The sequence below is a fragment of the Dipodomys ordii genome, unplaced genomic scaffold, assembly GCF_000151885.1.
Source record: "Dipodomys ordii isolate 6190 unplaced genomic scaffold, Dord_2.0 Scaffold38, whole genome shotgun sequence".
Classification (NCBI taxonomy): domain Eukaryota; kingdom Metazoa; phylum Chordata; class Mammalia; order Rodentia; family Heteromyidae; genus Dipodomys; species Dipodomys ordii.
Genome location: NW_012267254.1, coordinates 11,179,509 through 11,198,086, shown reverse-complemented (window position 1 = coordinate 11,198,086; position 18,578 = coordinate 11,179,509). Strand labels below are relative to the sequence as shown.

At 37.1% G+C, this 18,578-nt stretch overlaps 1 protein-coding gene across 1 annotated transcript in view; it reads right to left on the bottom strand.

Moving 5' to 3' along the window:
* Window positions 1–18,578, bottom strand: part of Thoc2 (THO complex 2) — a 146,066-nt gene that overhangs the window by 26,630 nt on the left and 100,858 nt on the right. The window contains exons 26-35 of the mRNA XM_013018075.1: window positions 17,932–18,063; window positions 17,663–17,847; window positions 16,987–17,165; window positions 16,657–16,759; window positions 15,125–15,555; window positions 14,459–14,517; window positions 12,934–12,969; window positions 3,091–3,228; window positions 2,683–2,752; window positions 2,443–2,600 (exon numbers count right to left, since the gene is read on the bottom strand). Of these exons, the coding sequence (XP_012873529.1) occupies window positions 2,443–2,600; window positions 2,683–2,752; window positions 3,091–3,228; window positions 12,934–12,969; window positions 14,459–14,517; window positions 15,125–15,555; window positions 16,657–16,759; window positions 16,987–17,165; window positions 17,663–17,847; window positions 17,932–18,063 (1,491 nt within the window). The remainder of the gene's footprint in view (window positions 1–2,442; window positions 2,601–2,682; window positions 2,753–3,090; window positions 3,229–12,933; window positions 12,970–14,458; window positions 14,518–15,124; window positions 15,556–16,656; window positions 16,760–16,986; window positions 17,166–17,662; window positions 17,848–17,931; window positions 18,064–18,578) is intronic.

Here is an 18,578-nt window from a genome sequence, read left to right as displayed (position 1 = left end):
AGAGGGAAGCGAGGACAGGGAGGAGAGGGGAGAGAGGAGAAAGGAGAAAGGAGAAAGGAGAGAAAGAAAGGAGAAAGGAGGAGAAAGGAGAAAGGAGGAGAAAGGAGAAAGGGGAAAGGGAAAAGGGGAAAGGAAAGAGGCAAGGAAGGGGAAAGGGAAAGGAAAAATTATGAGCCAGGCATCAGTGAACCACACTTGTAATTCTAGTTACTCAGATGGCTGAGGTCTAAGGATGGCATTTTGAAGCCAGCAGGGCAGGAACATCCATGAGACTCTTAGGCTTAATTAACTACCAGAAATAAACCAGAAGTGGCACTGTGGTAGAGCACCAGCCTTGAACAAAAGAGCTGTGTGACAGCACCCAGCCCATGACTTCAAGCCCAAGGAACACGAGAGAGAGACAGACAGACAGAGACAGACAGAGAGACAGAGAAAAGAAAAAAGACAAAAGAAAAAAAGAAAGAAAGAAAGAGGGAGAGAGAAAGGGAGAGAGGAAGAGAGGAAGAGAAGGAAGGAGAGAGAAAGGAAGAGAGGAAGAGAGAGAGGAAGAGAAGGAAAGGAAGGAAGGAAGGAAGGGAGGGAGGGAGGGAGGGAGGGAGGAATATAAATTGTACAGCTCAGCCTCCATGGAAAAATAGTTTGGCAATTCCTCAAGAAGCTAAACATAAAATTACATAACCCAGAAGTTCCTTTCTTGGGTGGAATTAACAAAGATATTCAAATATTTCATAGCAGCACTATTCACAATAGCCAAAAGGGTGGAAACAACCTAAAAATCTAGCACCTGATAAATGGTCAAAGTGTTACAGTCACGTAATAGAATAATAAAAATAGTGTAGTAATAAGATATTACAATATAAAAGAACCTTGAAAACATTCTTCTAAGTGAAACACAACAAATGCAAAAGGCACTATTATTGTAAAATTACATTTATATGAAATTATTTTTTAAAAAATAAGTAAATCCACAGAGACAAAAAGCAGATCAGCAGTTGTCCAGGGCTGGTGGAAAGAGATGTGTAGATTGACAGTTACCATAAGTATAGGCTTTTCCTTTGGGACAACTAAAATGTTTTGGACATATAAAACTGCACCCAATATTATAAATATATTAAATACTGCTGAGTTGTATAATTTCCCTGAGCTACTTTGCTAGCACTCTACCACTTGAGCCATAGCTTCACTTCCAGCTTTTTGGTGGCTAATTGGAGATAAGGGTCCTGCCCAGGCTGGCTCAGAATCTCCATCCTCAGATCTCAGCTTCCTGAGTAGCTAGGATTACAAGTGTGAAGCACTGGTGCCCAGCTAAATTGTATGTTAAGCAGTTAATTTAATATACGAATTTTGCTCTAATTAGAAATGAGGGCCAGGCACCAATAGCTCATGCCTATAATCCTAGCTACTCAGGAGGCTGAGATCTGAGGATCTCCAAGCCAGCCCTAGCAGGAAAATCCATGAGGGTCTTTATCTCCAATAAACTCTATCAAAAAGCTGGAAGTGGAGCTGTGGATCAAGCGTTGTTGCACTAGTCTTGAGCAAAAGAAGCTCAAAGACAGTGCCTAGGTCCTGAATTCAAGCAGTAGGACTGGCACACACATTTACCAAAAAGCAAAAACAACAACAACAAAAAAAACACTGAGAAGCAGCAGCCTATCTTTAATTCTCATATAGAATTAAATCACGCATCTTTAAATTTTCTAAAACTGCTTTTATGAACTACATATATATATGCTACATATCTTTTGAATTCATAAAATACTGCTTTGTAAACATTTTATACTTTAGCAGTAGCTTATTACTTTATGGAACATACATAGATTTAATTTGTATGTCATTCGTTAATATATAGAAAATGTATCTTACACTTCATTTTAAAAGCAGATGCCAAGTTTCCAACAAATGAGCTTATTCAGATAAAATATTTCATATCATATTTAATGAAGACTTTTGACACTGATAGAGAAAATATATTTCAATATTTTAATGCCTAATCTCATTTTAACTTCAAAAATAAAGAAACTAAATGCAAATAATTTTAAATGCACAAAAAAGCAAAATACAAAGAAAGGTTAAATCACAAAGAACTAAAGTGGATAGGAATGAAATATAGAGGAAAAAGAAACTCAGAGGTATAGTAACTCTAGCTTCTTAATAATTTAGAATTGATCTGGTTCAAATTCCCCAAACAACTTGCCCTCCCCCAGTATATTCTCTTCCTATGTCCTAATAATTTTTTTTAAAAAGGCTACTTGACTAGGACAAAAAATATGTGCGAAGTTTCTAAAGAGTTGTCTTTTTTAATATCGTTTTATTGTTACTGTTGTTTTATACAGAGGGGTTACAATTCTGTAAGTCAGGTAATAGGTATAATTCTTCTTGTTTTTCCAAAAAGAGTCAATTTTTCTTTAAAGAAAAGATAGACTGTTTGTGCTCATAATTTACCTTTTTGCCACCGGAGGATAGTTTATCCATCTTCTCAGATTTAAATGAGTCACCACTTTTTTCTTTGCCTGAAGATTTTGACTTATTTTTTTCCTTGTCTTTCTCATTTGGATAAGGAGACTCACATGGACTTTCACTTTTGTGTTTTGAAACCCCCACTAAAATTACAAAAGAGGATCATGAAAGCCTTTTCAAATTCTCTTTGACGATTGCTTCCAAGGTATCAGTAAGTCCACCTACTTGTTCCATTTTCCTCTTTCCGCCTCTTGGTTAAGTCCGGTGGTACTTCACGGTCATTGTTTGAGTGATCCTAGAACCAAGAATTGTGAACTACATTGATCACAAGTTTACGTTTTTTCTTATAAAGAATTATTCTTACACAAGAAAGGCACAGCTAACTAGAATTGGAGAATATTTGCAGTAGTTTCACATACTTGGTAAAATGGCATGACAGATAAGCAGAGCTGGTAGAGATTACTAAGCTGAAGATCCTTATTACTGTAGAAGATGCAAACACACTTCAGTGTGAAAATACCAGTTAAAACAATACAGAATGCTACAGAATAAAGTAGTAATTTTTAAAAAGCAATAAGCACACTACTATACATGATAATGAGCTTTCCAAACTAATTTAAGAAAATTACAAACCCTTTTCCGCTCTTTCCTGTCCTTTTCATCTTTTTTCTCTCTTTCTCTGGATCTTTCCCTTGACTTGTCCAACTCTTTCTTGTCCATTTCTCTCTCCTTACTCTTGGACATTGGTGGAGGAGTATGATTAATGTAGAGCTGTTAAATTAAGGCAATATTACTAAAGATTATTAGTTTTCCAGTATTGGCATCTTGTGGTTTTGTTTATTAATTGAAAGACAAATATGAAGTCAGAACTGGTCAGCTCTCTGTATGAGAGGCAAAACAAAAGAGCATGATACCAATTACATAAATATTCATGGCCTCATTTAATACCTATTCAAACTCAATCAGTTCATTACTGCCTCAACTGAAACTCCTCAGTAAATTCACAAGCTAGAGTTCATCTTATCACTCCATTACAAAGACATATGACCACCGTTACAAAAACATAAGTAAAAATTTATGACTGGACTTTCTCCAAAGTAAAAAACAAAACACAAACCTGAATTCAATCATAAAATTTTACTATCCATTCCTAGGTAGTCAATAACAGTGGTAAAAGGTATACAAACAAAATCTAGCTCTGATTTTACTAATATGTCCTTTCTGTCTCAGTAAAAACCCCAAGCAATGATCATTCCAAATTATTTTTTCCAAATATAAACACTGATACATATCTTCTTCCAAAAATTTTTCTTTGCCAGTCCTGGTGCTTGAACTCAGGCCTCTGGACACTGTCCATGAGCTTCTTTTGCTCAAGGATAGCACTCTACCACTTGAGCCACAGTGTCATTTCCAGCTTTTTCTGTTTATGTGGTGCTAAGGAATCGAACTCGGGGCTTTATGCATTCTAGGAACTCTACCACTAAGCCACATTCCTAGCCCTCAAAAATACTCCAATTCTATCAAATAGAATTGATTGTGAATTCTCTTACTGGCCTTTCACCTGTCAAAAGGTCCACAGGCAGTAAAAATTTTTTAAGCCAATTATCGAGGACATCCTAAGGCTAAATAACTGAGAGATAATATGGAAATCAACCATAAAAAGTTATTTAGGAAGTGGTCAAGGGGCTGGGAAGATGGCTCAGTGGTAGAGTGCGTGTCTTGCATGCATGAGGCCCTGGGTTTGATTCCTCAGCACCACATAAACAAAAAAAGCCGGAAGTGGCGCTATGGCTCCAGTGGTAGAGCACTAGCCTTCAGCTGATGAGCTGAAGGACAGCTCCCAGCCCCAGAGTTCAGGCTCCATGACCAACAAAAAAAAAAAAAAAAAAAGGAAGTGGTCAATAAATAATCCAATACTTGATTTTATGGCATTTATAAGTATACTATAAGTTTATACTTAATTTGATAACAAAGTTTTAGGCAACAGAATATGGAGTTTATATTACTTTATAATTCTAGATATACATTAAAAATGAATAGAATCAAATGAATAAAAAATGTTTTGACATGAAATAATCCTGATATTAAAAGGAATAAAAAGAGCCATCAGTTTGAGAATTATCAGTAGACATTTTCTATTCTATTGTCTCAGAAATGTCATAGCAATGTGTTTAAAAAATGATCAACTGAAATAGACAAAATGTTTACTACTATCAAAGAGCAAGAGAATAAATATCAAAGTATTTCTCTAAAATATACTCTTGCTTGGTATGACACTTTTAATGACACTTAAAAGATTTTTAGACTCTATCATCTCTTAAGGTAGTATTATTCAGGATACTAAAAACATAAAATCAATAAAATATTATTGCAATTCTCAAAAGAATTCTTTAGGGGCTGGGAAAGTGGCTCAGTGGTAGAGCGCTTGCCTTGCATGCATGAGGCCCTGGGTTCGATTCCTCAGCACCACATTAGCAAAAAGAAAAAAAGCCAGAAGTGGTGCTGTGGCTCAAGTGGTAGAGCGCTAGCCTTGAGCTGAAGAGCTGAGAGACAGCGCCCAGGCCCAGAGTTCAGGCCCACAACCGGAGGCCCCCCTCAAAAAAAAAGAATTCTTTAAAGAAAGTACTGTTTCTTTTTTCCCCACTAAAAGCAAAAACATACAAAAGTTGGGGTGTTTTGTGCATACAAACATCCACACACATGCTGATGACATTTTCTTGTGTGCCTATTTGAATTAAGAATTTTTCAAGGACTTGATTATGACACAAATATTGACGTATTCCATGCTTGACACAAGAAGTCCAATGGCTCAACTGATACACAATCTTCTTTTGTTTGTTTGTTTGTTTAGAAATATACCCAATTCAACCAGGCCCTAGTGGGTCACACCAGTAATCTTAGCTACTCAGGAGGCTGAGATCTGCAGATTGTGGCTTAAAGCCAGCCTAGGCAGGAAAGTCTGTGAGATTCTTATCTCCAATTAATCACAGAAAATGCTAGAATGGGTGCTGTGGCTCCGGAGTGCTAGCCTTGAATTAAAGGAGCTCAGGGAGAGTGCCCAGGCTCAGTGTTTAAGCCCCATGATCAACAACAACAACAACAACAACAAAATTTCTTCTTTCTACCCTTCCAATACTTTTGTCCATAAAAGTTTCTCTCCATCTGTTGAATGAATTGCTTATTCCTACTTTAGGCATCCCAAATTCTCCAAAATCATTTCAGAATTCTACGCTACCATTCAACAACCAAATTAAATGACTTGCATTTTCTTCCTGTCACTGTTCTCTAACTCCAATCCTTTCCAGCAGTCTATTTATTAGAATGGTACATACTTTTAATCTCTTAAAAACCTACGTAACTCTTCAAAGACAGGTCAATAGCCATCAATTCTTAAACCATCCCTCACTCTGCAATTCACATTCCAATGAACTCTTGTACTATGTATTTATCTTTTTGTGATAAGTATTCCCTATTAACTTCATGTCATCAACTTTTGTCCAAAATAGGTTACAGTATATTAAGCCAGAATACCTTTCTGCTTTTATATACTTCCCCTATCCTCTCATTTGCCAAATAAAGTTAGTGAGTTGTCCAATGTAGCATTGTTGGATTTTGTATATACTACAAAATTAAGAAATTTGAGGTATGGGGGAGGTTGGGAGTGATGGAAGAGAATGATGGAAGGGGTGACATTGATCAAGATGGATTGTAGGCTAGGTGCCCTTGGCTCATGCCTGTAATCCTAACTACTCAGGAGGCTGGGATCTGAGATCTGAGGATCGCAGATGGAAGCCAGTCTGGGGAAGAAAAGTCCCCCAAAGTTCCTGTGTGCCTTTCATCTCTAATTAACCACTCAAAAACTGGAAGTGAAGCTGTGACTCAAAATGGTAGAGCACTAGTCTTGAACAAAAGAGCTCAGGGACAGCGCCCAGGTCCCAAGTTCAAGCCCCACAACCAACCAACCTCCTCCCAAAAAAAAGAAAGAAAAAAGATGCATTGTATTTATAAACTGCTTTATTGAAAGCAACTCCTTTGGACAACTACTTAAAGATAATAAAATTTTAGGCTCACATAACAGAGCATATTTTAAACACACTTTTCATCACATGTAAGTACTAGGATTGCTGTATCTCGTAACACAACTAACCAAAAGTGGAAATACAACAGTTGAAAGTTGAGATGGAAAGTGGGCTAATTTTTTTTAATATTAACTTAAGATTTTTCTCCCTTTAATCTCACCTACAAGCTCAAATCCTTGTATATAGAATGAGATACATAAACTTGCAGCTGAGTTAGTATCACTCAGCATCTTTCCTAAAACATTATTAAACAACTAGTTATTCTTACACCAACACTGCAGTACTGTAGGGGACATCAGAGCTGCCAGTACAACAGATGTGAAGATGACAAAGATCTATGGACTGGCAACAACATCCCTGTGGTAGTAACTGATTGAACTACATTAACCACATTGTAGAAACTCTCATAAAACAAAAGATAGATACATAAGGTCCAGCATAGCCCTGATACTAAGCACAACTCAATCTCCAAAGTAACAGTACAGACCTAAGTATAATAAACATGGACAGAACCAGCAAACCACAGCACACACAAGAAAAGTCTGTGATCTGGGAACCATGGCACCAGAACAAGAATGCATTTTAGGAAATGGAAGACACCACACATTAAGTAGGGAGTGTTTGAGAAGCAGGTGAGAAGGGGGAGGGGAGTGGTTGTTAAAAGCCTAGACCCCAGACACCTCTGAATAGAGGATTGTGGTTCAAAGACAGTCAGAGAGATTACATACCCAAAGAAAAAGGCCAGGCTGGAGAGGTAGCCTAAGTGGTACAGTGATAGCCAGTCAAGACAGAGCCTCTAAACATGTTTTCTCTCAGATGCAGAAGCAAGACTGGGGCACGATAATTATACAGGACTCTAGGCATTCAGTGAGATACCCTTCGAGGAAGAACCCAAAGATATAAAGCCTCTAAACATTTAAAATACTATTTATCAAAACAAATTCCAGGAAATGTAAACAGGGGTTTTTGTTGGTGGTAATGGTGATGTTTTTGCTTTTTGTTTTGTTTGTTCTTTTTTCTGTTGGGGGGGGGCAAAAGGGGAAACAAAATAGTGGAAAAGTGAACAAACATAGTCATGGTATTCAGCAGAAACTGTGGAAAATTACCTATGCAACTTGTGGGGCAGGGATTGGAGAGGAATGGGGGGAAGTGACAGAAGGGGTGACACTGTCCAGAAAGAAATGCATTCATTACCTGATGTATAAAACAGTAATCCTGAGAATGTGGCTTAGTGGTAGTGTGCTTGTCTAGCATGCATGAGGCCTTAGGTTCAATCCCTTGCTACCATATAAACAAAAAATAAATAAAATAAAATGGTAACCCCTCTGTACGACACCTTCATAATAACAATAAGATTGCACTTTTAAAAGCCTGTCAGAAACTGGTGGCTCAAACCTATAAACCTAGCTACTCAGGAGGCTGAGATCTGAGGATCGTGGTTCAAAGCCAACCTGGGCTTCTGCCCAGGAGACTATCACCAAAAAGCTAGAAGTGGAGCTGTGGCTCAAGTGGTACAGTGCTAGCCTTGAGCAAAGAACCTCAGGGACAGCGCTCAGGTCCTGACCTGAGTAAACAAGCTCTAGGACTGGTACCAAAAAAAAAAAAAGATTCTGAAAAGAACTGTGATACAGATTAAAATCTTTCACCTTAATAACAAAAGGAGGGAAGGGTGAAGAGGGGGAGCACTAAATTCAAATCCCAGTACCTGCAAAATGCAAAGTCCAGAAAATGACGCTGTGGCTCAAGTGGTAGAGCACTTGCCTTGAGCTGAAGAGCTCAGGGACAGTGTCCAGGCCCAGACTTCAAGCCCCACGAATGACCGGGGAAAAAAACAAAAAGAAAAAAAAAAGGAAAAAATAAAGCAAAGTCCAGGCTGGTTCCTCCATATTTTTTACTATGGCAAATAGTGCTGCAAGGAACATGTTTTTGCTAGTGGCTTTACTGTAGCCCTGTTTGTGTTCTATTGGATAAATGCCCAGGAGTAGAATTACTGGGACATGGGGTTGTTCTATGTTTATTTTTTTGAAGACTCTCCAATATTGCTTCCCAGAGTGGTTGAACAAGCTTACATTGCCACCAACAGTGTAATAGAGTTCCCTTTTGGCCACATCCCCACCAGCATGTGTTATTGTTAGTTTTTTGATAATGGCCATTCTAACAGGGGTGAGACGGAATCTCAGTGTTGTTTTGATTTGCATTTCCTTTAAGGCTATGGATGCTGAATATTTCTTCTTGTGTCTATTGGCCATTTTTACTTCTTCTTCTGGGAAGTCTCTCTGTAATTCATTAGTCCATTTATTAATTGGATTGTTGTTTCTTTGAGGGTTTACAAATAGATTAAGAAAATGTGGTATGTATGTGTGTGTGTGTGTGTGTGTATACCTGAATTTTACTTATCCATTAGAAAGAATAACATTATGCCATTCATAAGGAAATGGAAAGACTTGGAAAAAATTACATTAAGTGAAGTAAGCCAGATTTGGGGAAAAAAAAAAAAAGGTTGCATGGTTTCCCTCATTTTTGGTAGCTAGAATGTGCCTATAAAAATTCTATAAGTAAAAACACTAGGTGGTATGCAAGTGGTTACAAATGAATTAATTTGAAGTATAATAGACTCTATGGAGAGCTCAAATAGTATAACTCTTTACAAAGACTAAATCAAAGCCCAAGGGAAAAAAAACACCAGGAAATGAGTAATTGCAAAAGGGACAGAGCAAGGGGAGAGGGGTAGATGAAGGAAAGGAGGAAGGAAAAATATACAGTCAGAAATTCATTGTATACACTACAAATTAAGAAAAATAAGGGAGGGGGATTGAGGGGGGGAGTGTTGAAGAAGATGACACAGATCAAGATACATTGTATACATAAACTGCTTTGTAGACTAGCAACTCCTTCATACAATTACTTAAAGGTACTAAAAATATTTTCAAAAAGAAAAATCTATATAATTTTTCCTATGGATTAAAACTGAAACTAGCAAGTAATAAAAAGTATAGTAATATAAAGCGTAACTAAAAGGTCACACTAAAGCAAGAAAACAATATTATATGCATAATTAACAAGATAGCATGAAAAACAGACAGCGGTGGGGAACTATCTGGCTCAGAGGCTGTATAAGGCCTGAAAAATTATTCAGTAGATGATGAGATAGACAAATATGCTTCTCATATGCTTCTACTCAGCTGCCCATGCAATGTACCTGTACTGATAATTTTGTATGGCCTGTACATAAATATCCAAATGGCCCTTGGCAGGTAAAATGTTCTGCTGTGAGTCTAGAAGATAAAAGCTAACTCTGAAACATTGAGATTATAGGTAATCAATTTTAGAGACTAAATTCTGATAAAAAATTTTATTTCAATGTATTCAACTCTAGTAAATTTCCTAGAAATGTAAAAATGCAACATCAGGTACTATACAAATCAGTACTCTGGATGGTTTACCAGAGTGCAAAAACTTAAGGATTCATTTCAAATGGTTACTGAATATCTAATCTTATTGCCAAGCACTACAATAAATGTAGTTCACTAATATGAAAAGTGGTATGAGGAGCTGGGAAGGTGACTCAGTGGTAGAGCGCTTGCCTTGCATGCCTGAGGCCTTGGGTTCGATTCCTCAGCACCACATAAGCAAAAAGAAAAAAGCCAGAAGTGGCACTCTGGCTCAAGTGGTAGAGCACTAGCCTTCAGCTGAAGATCTGAGGGACAGCGCGCAGGTCCAGAGTTCAGGCCCCACGACTGGACCCCCCCCTAAAAAAAAGTGGTATGAGTCACATAATTTTAGTAGCATATTTATATGCCTTTTTCAAAATTTTCTGGTTACATGTGAAGTAATTGTATTGAATTTTAAATGAACAGAAATAATTTTTAGGTGGAGAAATTGACATGAACTACTATTTAAAAAAAAGTTGGAGCTGGGTGCTGGTGGCTCACGCCTATAATCCTAGCTACTCAGAAGGCTGAGATCTGAGGATCTCAGTTCAAAGCCAGCCGGGGCAGAAAAGACTGTGAGACTCCTGTATCTAATAAACCATCAGAAAACCGGAAGTGGCACTGTAGCTCAAGTGGTAGAGCGCTCACCTTGAGCTTAAGAGCTGAGGGACAGTGCTCAGGCCCAGAGTTCAAGCCCCATGACCAACAACAACAACAAAAAAAAGTTGGGTGCTGGTGGCTCACAGGTTTTATCCTAGCTATTATGGAACCTAATATCTGAGAATTTGCAGTTAAAAGCCAGCCTGGACCAAAAAGTCTATGAGACTTTTACCTTCAATTAACCACCTGAAAACCAGAAGTGGCGCTGTGGCTCAAAGTGGTAAAACACTAGCCATGAGCAAACGAGTTCAGGGACAGGTCTCAGGGCCTGAGTTCAAGCTCAGTACCAATAAATAAATAAAAAAGATAAGCCAGGCACTGGGCTCACAGCATAATCCTAGCTACTCAAGAAGGCTGAGATCTGAGGATTAGGATACTCTCATTTCCAATTAACCACAAAAAGCCAGAAGTGGACCGGTGGCTTAAGTGTTGGAGTGCTAGCCTTGAGCACAGAAGCTCAAGAACAGCTGGGAATGGCTCAACCTATAATTCTAGCTACTCAGGAGGCTAAGAGCTGAGGATCATAGTCCAAATCCAGCTGGGACAGAAAAGTCCCCACAGCATTTTTATCTCAAATTAACCACTCAAAAACCAGAAGTGGAGCTGTGGCTCAGTGGTAGAGCACTAGCCTTGAGCACAAAGAGGTTCAGGGACAGTACCCACGTCCAGAGAAGAAAGAAGAGGGGAGAGAGGAGAAGAGAGGAGAGGAGGGAAGGAAGGAGATAAACCCATCATCAGAGCTAGGAACCCTTTCTTCTACTGTTGCTAATACCTGATGAACCTAAACTTTACATTTGGTATTAACAAGTTATATGCCATCAGGAAAGGCTGAAGAACTTTTTATCTTTCATTTATCAAAAAGACACTACCATCTGCCCTATTTAACTTTACATCTGTTATGAACATGACATAAGATGAATATACATTATCTCACACAATGTTCCTATTCAGAAGACTTTCAAAAAGTGAAGAAATGTAATCATCATCAAATTTAAGAAAATACAGTTAATTTTAGTAGCCTGTTCTAAGCTACTTAAAGTGTGTTTCAGAAATACTCACAAATTAAGACTTTTAGTCCATGAATAAAATAGCCCATATACGCCATTAACAGTTATGACTAACAAATACAATTCCAAATGGTTATGAAGACCAACTACACTACAATATTTCATGTAGCCAATAAAATATTTTACTCTAAAACAAAGCACACATAATATGGCTGACACTCTTTAATTAATACATACTCAAAAAACAGTGCTATAGTTTTAGGGCACAGGCACATTGGCTAATCTAAACTGTTAAAAATCAGTGCTTACTCCATCCACTGAGCTATATCACTCACCCCCACTTTAATCATGTTCCCAATAAAACTTGCATTATATCTAAAAAAATATCAGTGCTGATTTGCCCAAAATCACAGACACTTCCCTAGAAAGTTATAGATCTAAAAGCAGTAACACTGAGTGGCTGTTTCAAAATTCCATTTGGTCCATCAATAAAGAATCATACTTAGAAAAAAATAGGAGACAATGTATGAAGTCAAAGGAGAGCACAAATTTTATAATAAAAACAAAATGAAACTAACAACAGCATTTTAACTATAATACTGAAATGAACTTTGTAATTAGATACATAAACTGCATACTATTTTTAGTTGAATAACCAGTAAAGGAAAATAGGTAAAAATTAATATTAACCTATAAACACAACTACCAATTTGATTGCTCCCTTCAAGAGGCATAATTACTTTACATTTACTATACTTGCTGAAATTATGCTACAACTACCAAAAAGAAAACTCAGCAGAAGGAGATATAAAGAATTTTGTAGACTACAATAGGACTTCATTTCTAAAAGTTATGTGAATGCAGCAAATAGCTTTCTTGGTCCTTTGGGATGTCTAAGAACAGCCAGAAAATAGTCCTTCCTTAATTTCACAAAGCAAATTTGCCAGGTTTGTTTGTAAAATTAAAGCAGATTATTCCACCTAAACAAACCAGTAACTTCTTCTGCCCCAAATCTTAAGCTTAATACCAGATTCTGAAGCACAAAGGAGAATGCGTTATACACCCAACAAATATAGATTATTGAAATGTTGCCACATCACATGTATTTTATAACAATCTCTCTAAAAGAGATCACTGCCATCTGTTCTTTTAGTTTGCAATAGGAACTTATGAAGGTTATTCTAATCACAATACTTCTTTCCAAGTAATCCTAGGTTACTGAATTTACTAGGGAAGGGTCATCTACAAAACAAAAGGAGGGGTTGTTTGTTTACTTAGGCATTTTTAAAAGACTCAAACCTTTGATGAAGACTCCTTGAGTTCGATGAGACTGTCCTGTAGAAAATGAATGGAGATGACAGGTGAGCTGGCATAGTTCTCAGAACCCAGAGGAACTTTGGGAAGTACAGTTGTGACCTGGAAATAAACCGGCTATTCCTTGTGAAGATAAATTCCATAATATCATTAGTAATATGGACACCAACAATAAAACAAAAACAAAATTATGTAATGGAATAGTAATGGTTTAAAAAAAAGTAAATTAGATGTACTCTATGTATGAAAGAAAAATTTTACACTTTCTGACCGAAAGTTAAAAATAAAGGTCAATGCCACATTTTTCATATTTCATGCTTAATGTAATTTTAAAAGCTTAAGAAAGCAAAATATTTTTCTCCACAAAAAGATTTAAATAGTGGAGGTCAGAGCTGAAGAACAATACTGTTATGTTATAGTTATCGTTTAATTGGAAGGTTTTAAATTTTACTTTACGTTTAACTCTAAAATAAACATGTATTTTCATTCTAAATATAACTCAGTGGCATTGTATTATAAGAAAACAAAACATATACTGTATAAAAGAGAAATCACTTTTTTGTAAAGTTCCTATGATTGGTGAATTTCATACCTCCAACAAGAAAAAAAACATCAAAATGGAAAGAGAAAAGAAGAAAAACAAATCAACTATGGTATTCCACCACAGTGTTCTTGATGAAGAATTAGTAACTTACAGTTTCAAAAGTTCAACGTACTGCAAATTCAAAGATTCCATGAAATTAGATGACTTTAGAATTAAAATTAAATATGGAGCAAGGAATGGCTACCCTGAGTCTTCAAGAAGGCTACACCCACGATTTTGTGCTGCAGTTGAATGCCTGCGGTTTCTCTTTGCTGGGTGGTAGGATTGGATGCCACATCTGCTTTTATCGTAACGCAAGGTTCAACTTGGTGGGAACCCAATGGGTATAAACAAACCTCCAAGGGAAGAAACAACTGAAGCTGCATGCTCACTGAATATACACAACTACAGGAGAACTGATCACCAAGGAGACTTTAAAATGGAACTCCTTTCAAGACTCCTTCTTAGAAGGCACATCGGTATGATGCTCATCAAGAAGCTTGATGAATTCAGAGGTATCTTGTGTAATCCTGTAATCATCCAGGAAGTCTTCAGTAATACACATTCTTCGATATTTATGCCGAAAAATAGCTTCGTTCTGCTGAAAATATTCTTTTGCTGTTGCTACCATTGCACTCCAAAAAAACTGCGTAAAGCAGTGAGGCACTTCTGGGTAAAATTTCTCTTGCACTTTGATACATTAGAAAATTAGTGCTAGGTCCTTGAAGTTTTAACATTTTTATAATAAAAATACTCAATGGGAAAAATATCAGTCCACCAATACAGAAAAACATTCATTTCTAATGATATATAAAATTTTCAGTGGCTTCAGTGAATACTTGGCACAAGACTTGAAGGAAGTCAGGACACTGGTATTCCAAACACGAGAGCCTAATAAAGATGCTGCCTTCTTCAGGCTATACTAACCTTTACTGTGGAGGAATGTGATGGAGAAGGATGGGTATCAATTTTGCGGCGTTTCTGTTCTGTTCAGACAAAAAGAAACAATAATATATATTTCTAGTCTTTCTGAACACTTTCAAAATGTACAACTTCTTTTTCTTTTTTTTTATTGTGAAAATACTGTACAGTGGAGGGGTTACAATTACATAGGCAAGATAATGAGTACATTTCTTATCAAGCATTGTAGCCTTCTCCTTTGTTTCCCCTTCCCACCCCTTCCCATCCTCCCCCCGCCCCTGTACAACTTTTTTTTCAATTTTTTGGTGTTGGTCCTTGGGCTTGAACTCAGGGCCTAGGCTCTGTCCCTTAGTTTTTTTTTTCCTCAAGGCTGGCACTCTTACCACTCGAATAACAACACCTCCACTTGTGGCTTTTTGGTAGTTAGCTGGAAATAAGAGTCTCATGAACTTTCCTCCCCTGGCTGACTTTGAAATAAGGTCTTCAGATCTCAGCCTCCTGAGTAGCTAGGATTATAAGTGTCAGCCACTGGCACCCAGCTTAAAATGAGCAATTTTTTAAGATAAAGTATTCATTTTCCTAGCAAAATCTCTAGAAAACTTCTCAAAGTGAGGAAAAAAGACTACACATGAATATAACAGAGGGTAAATGAACAAGAAAAAATACACTTACCCCTTTCAGGCTCTGCATTATCAGATCGGGGAACAGGCGACTTCAAGGACCCAGAAACTGGTGTTTTTTCTCCTCCTTTAACATTTTCCTTTGATTTCATTTCCTTTGTTACATCTCTTTCTCTGGATGGCTCCTTCTCTCGTTCCCTTTCTTGAGTAGATTTTGATTCTGTGCTGGGGATAGTTGTCTTGAATTTTTCTTCTTTAGATTTTTCTTCCTTCTTGAATTTTTCTTTGTCTTTGTCAGACTTAGGTGTTCTTTCCTTGGTCTCTCTTGCTTTTTCATCTTTATTGGGCCGCTCTTCTTTTGGTTTTTCTTTACCATCTTTACCAAGTACCCTGGCCTCTGGAGTAGTAGCTGGAGTCTTTTCTTTTTTTTCTTTTTCTTTCTCTTTCCCTTTTTCTTTGTCATTTTCTTTAACAGCTTTGCTGCTTAAGAATATAAACATTAGATTTTTATCATTTATTCAAATAACCATAAAATATATTCCGTGACAAAAATTTTAAAGTTTCTTAATGATAAAAAAGCAAATGATAGTATCAAAAGTAAGTAAAACAGAATTATTTCCTTATCAATAAATAAGAACTCATGAGTAGCAGATTAAGAAAATGATTAATATTAAAATAACTGTTAAGGGGCTAGGAAGGTGGCTCAGTGGTAGAGCGCTTGCCTTGCATGCATGAGGCCCTGGGTTTGATTCCCCAGCACCACATAAGCAAAAAGAAAAAACGCTGGAAGTGGCGCTGTGGCTCAAGTGGTAGAGCGCTAGCCTTGAGCTGAAGAGCTGAGAGACAGTGCCCAGGCCCAGAGTTCAGGCCCCACGACCGGACCCCAAAAACAACAACAACAACAACAAAAAAACTGTTAGGTTCTTCTTACATACCATCATATCCTTTGTGGATAACAAATTAACAATCAAAAATCTATCCCAGGGCTGGGAAGGTGGCTCAGTGGTACAGCGCATGCCTTGCATTCCAGAGGCCCTGGGTTCGATTCCTCAGCACCACATAAGCAAAAAAAAGAAAAAAGCTGGAAGTGGCGCTGTGGCTCAAGTGGTAGAGCACTAGCCTTGAGCTGAAGAGCTGAGGGACAGCGCCCAGGCCCAGAGTTCACGCCCCATGACCGGACCCAAAAAAAAAAAATCTATCCCGCAAACCAACTAAGGATGCTACTATCAGGGAATAGGTTCCTCAGCTTGAGAGAACTAATTAATAAAAATAATTTCTGCTCTCTACCCTAGTTTAAATTGCCTACAGCATTCATTCACTGTAAAAAAAATTTTTTTTTACCTTAACCACCTACATACCCTTGAACATCCAGCAAAGGAAAACAAGACTATTAAACAGAACATAATTATATGAAATGAAATTAGGATGCTAACAAGTACATTATCCACAAAGGGATACACACAAAATTTTAAAGCCTAAGAAACATGATTTTAATACTGATTAACTACCACCTCCCTTCTATTTATGGTTAGTGATGCCCATCAGATAAGAATTTAGGACACATATAGCACAGTATTCTCTTACCTGTTAGAGCCACTATTTCCATTGCTTGAATTCCCTTTTGGTGTGGCACTAGAAGCTTTATTAATAGCTTTCACACCACACTGAGATCTCTCCCTTGATTTATCTGAAATAAAAGTAAGGCTTTCTTTAATAAGACCCCAAATATAAATAAACTACAATTTCACAGCAAAATGATTAAAGGATAATTAGAAAGAATCATCAATTTAATTACTGAACAGTTACATGTTCCTACCTAGGGAGTAAAAAAATTAATAGAGGCCAGCATTGCATTCATTATGTGATACAAAATATTCCAATGTATTATTTAAAAGTATCTACAAATAAGCATACCAGTTTCCTCAGTACTGCTTTCATCCGATTTAGATGCACTTCCTAGGGATGATGAAGAAGGCCCACCACTAGGGCCATTTTGTACACTGGCAACCGCATTCCTCGGAGGAGGGTCTTTGTGATGAAACTCATTTTCAGGTATCATGTATGACTTTTTACTTTTCAACTGCCCAGAGTAGCTGAAAGTCGCACAAAGTGTTTAAATATACAAAACACAAATCAAACAGTACAAACATGGGATTCAAAAGAATAAAATTAGCAAGTTACTCATTCTATTAATTACTTCAGAAATAAAAAATATTAATGTTCAGTAACTTCTTGAGGATCTTTATAAAGAATACTAATTTCTTACATAAAATTTTCAAACTAATTTTTAAACTAAGATGACTTTCAACTTTTTGCTCTTGAAGATCTCAAAATCCAAGTATAATGCTAAAAATTACATTTCCTCCCATTTGAGACATATTACATGTGTCTTTTGACACTGTCATCTAGTATAGACCGGAAGTTGATCATCAGAAGTGACAACTCTCACCAGCCTGTGGGAAAATAATCTCTCATAATCTCCTGAAGTACAAGGAAGAAAATAAACTTCAACACTGTGAAACATTTTAAGGTCCTCAGAATCCTTTGTAATCTAATCTCACAAATCACATTTAAAGTATAATTTTGTTACCCCATCGCCAATGCATATAGATCTGGCCTCTTCTCTTTTTCTTCTTGGCAGATTTTATGTACTCTTCTTTCCAAAGCCTGACCCAGATTCAAAACTTTTGGGTACCAAGGAAGTATTTTTGTTAGCACAATCAAGATATTCCTGATATGAGTATATTCGCCTGTTTCAAGGCAATGCACCGATGCCTACAACAAACATTGTATCAGGCATTATTATAAAAATACAAGGAGGATAAGAAAATTATTACTCACAAAAAATGTATTTTTTACCTTGGTTAGCTTATAATGCCACTTATGAACAACATGTCGAAAATTTTCATAATCTAATTGATCAGCTTTATTTCCACCATCAAATCCAGTTGCCCGTAATATAGTAAGAAATCCTGGATAGTTTCCACATTCCTAAGAAAGATTGTCACTTTTAAAAATCATGTTATGCTCCACAAAATACCCAAAGCTGAAACTTAAGTAGACTAGATTAATAATTCCACATAAAAATATGTGTATTTGGATAGGTAGCCTTCTCAGTTAGTTTCATCTTACTTAATGGTACTAAAAATGTCAATTTGAAACCGAATTAAAGTTACCATTAAAAAAAATTTTTTTTTCTGTCAGTCGTGGGAACTCTGGGCCTGAGCGCTGTCCCTCAGTTCTTCAGCTCAAGAGTGCTACTCTACTACTTGAGCCACAGTACCACTTCAGGCTTTTTTTTTCTGCTTATGTGGTGCTGAGGAATCGAACCCTGGGCCTCATGCATGCAAGGCAAGTATTCTACCACTGAGCCACCTTCCCAGCCCCAAGTTACCCTTTTAAAATAATGTTCCAGGGCTGGGAAGGTGGCTCAGTGGTAGAGCGCTTGCCTTGCATGCCTGAGGCCCTGGGTTCGATTCCCCAGCACCACATAAGCAAAAAGAAAA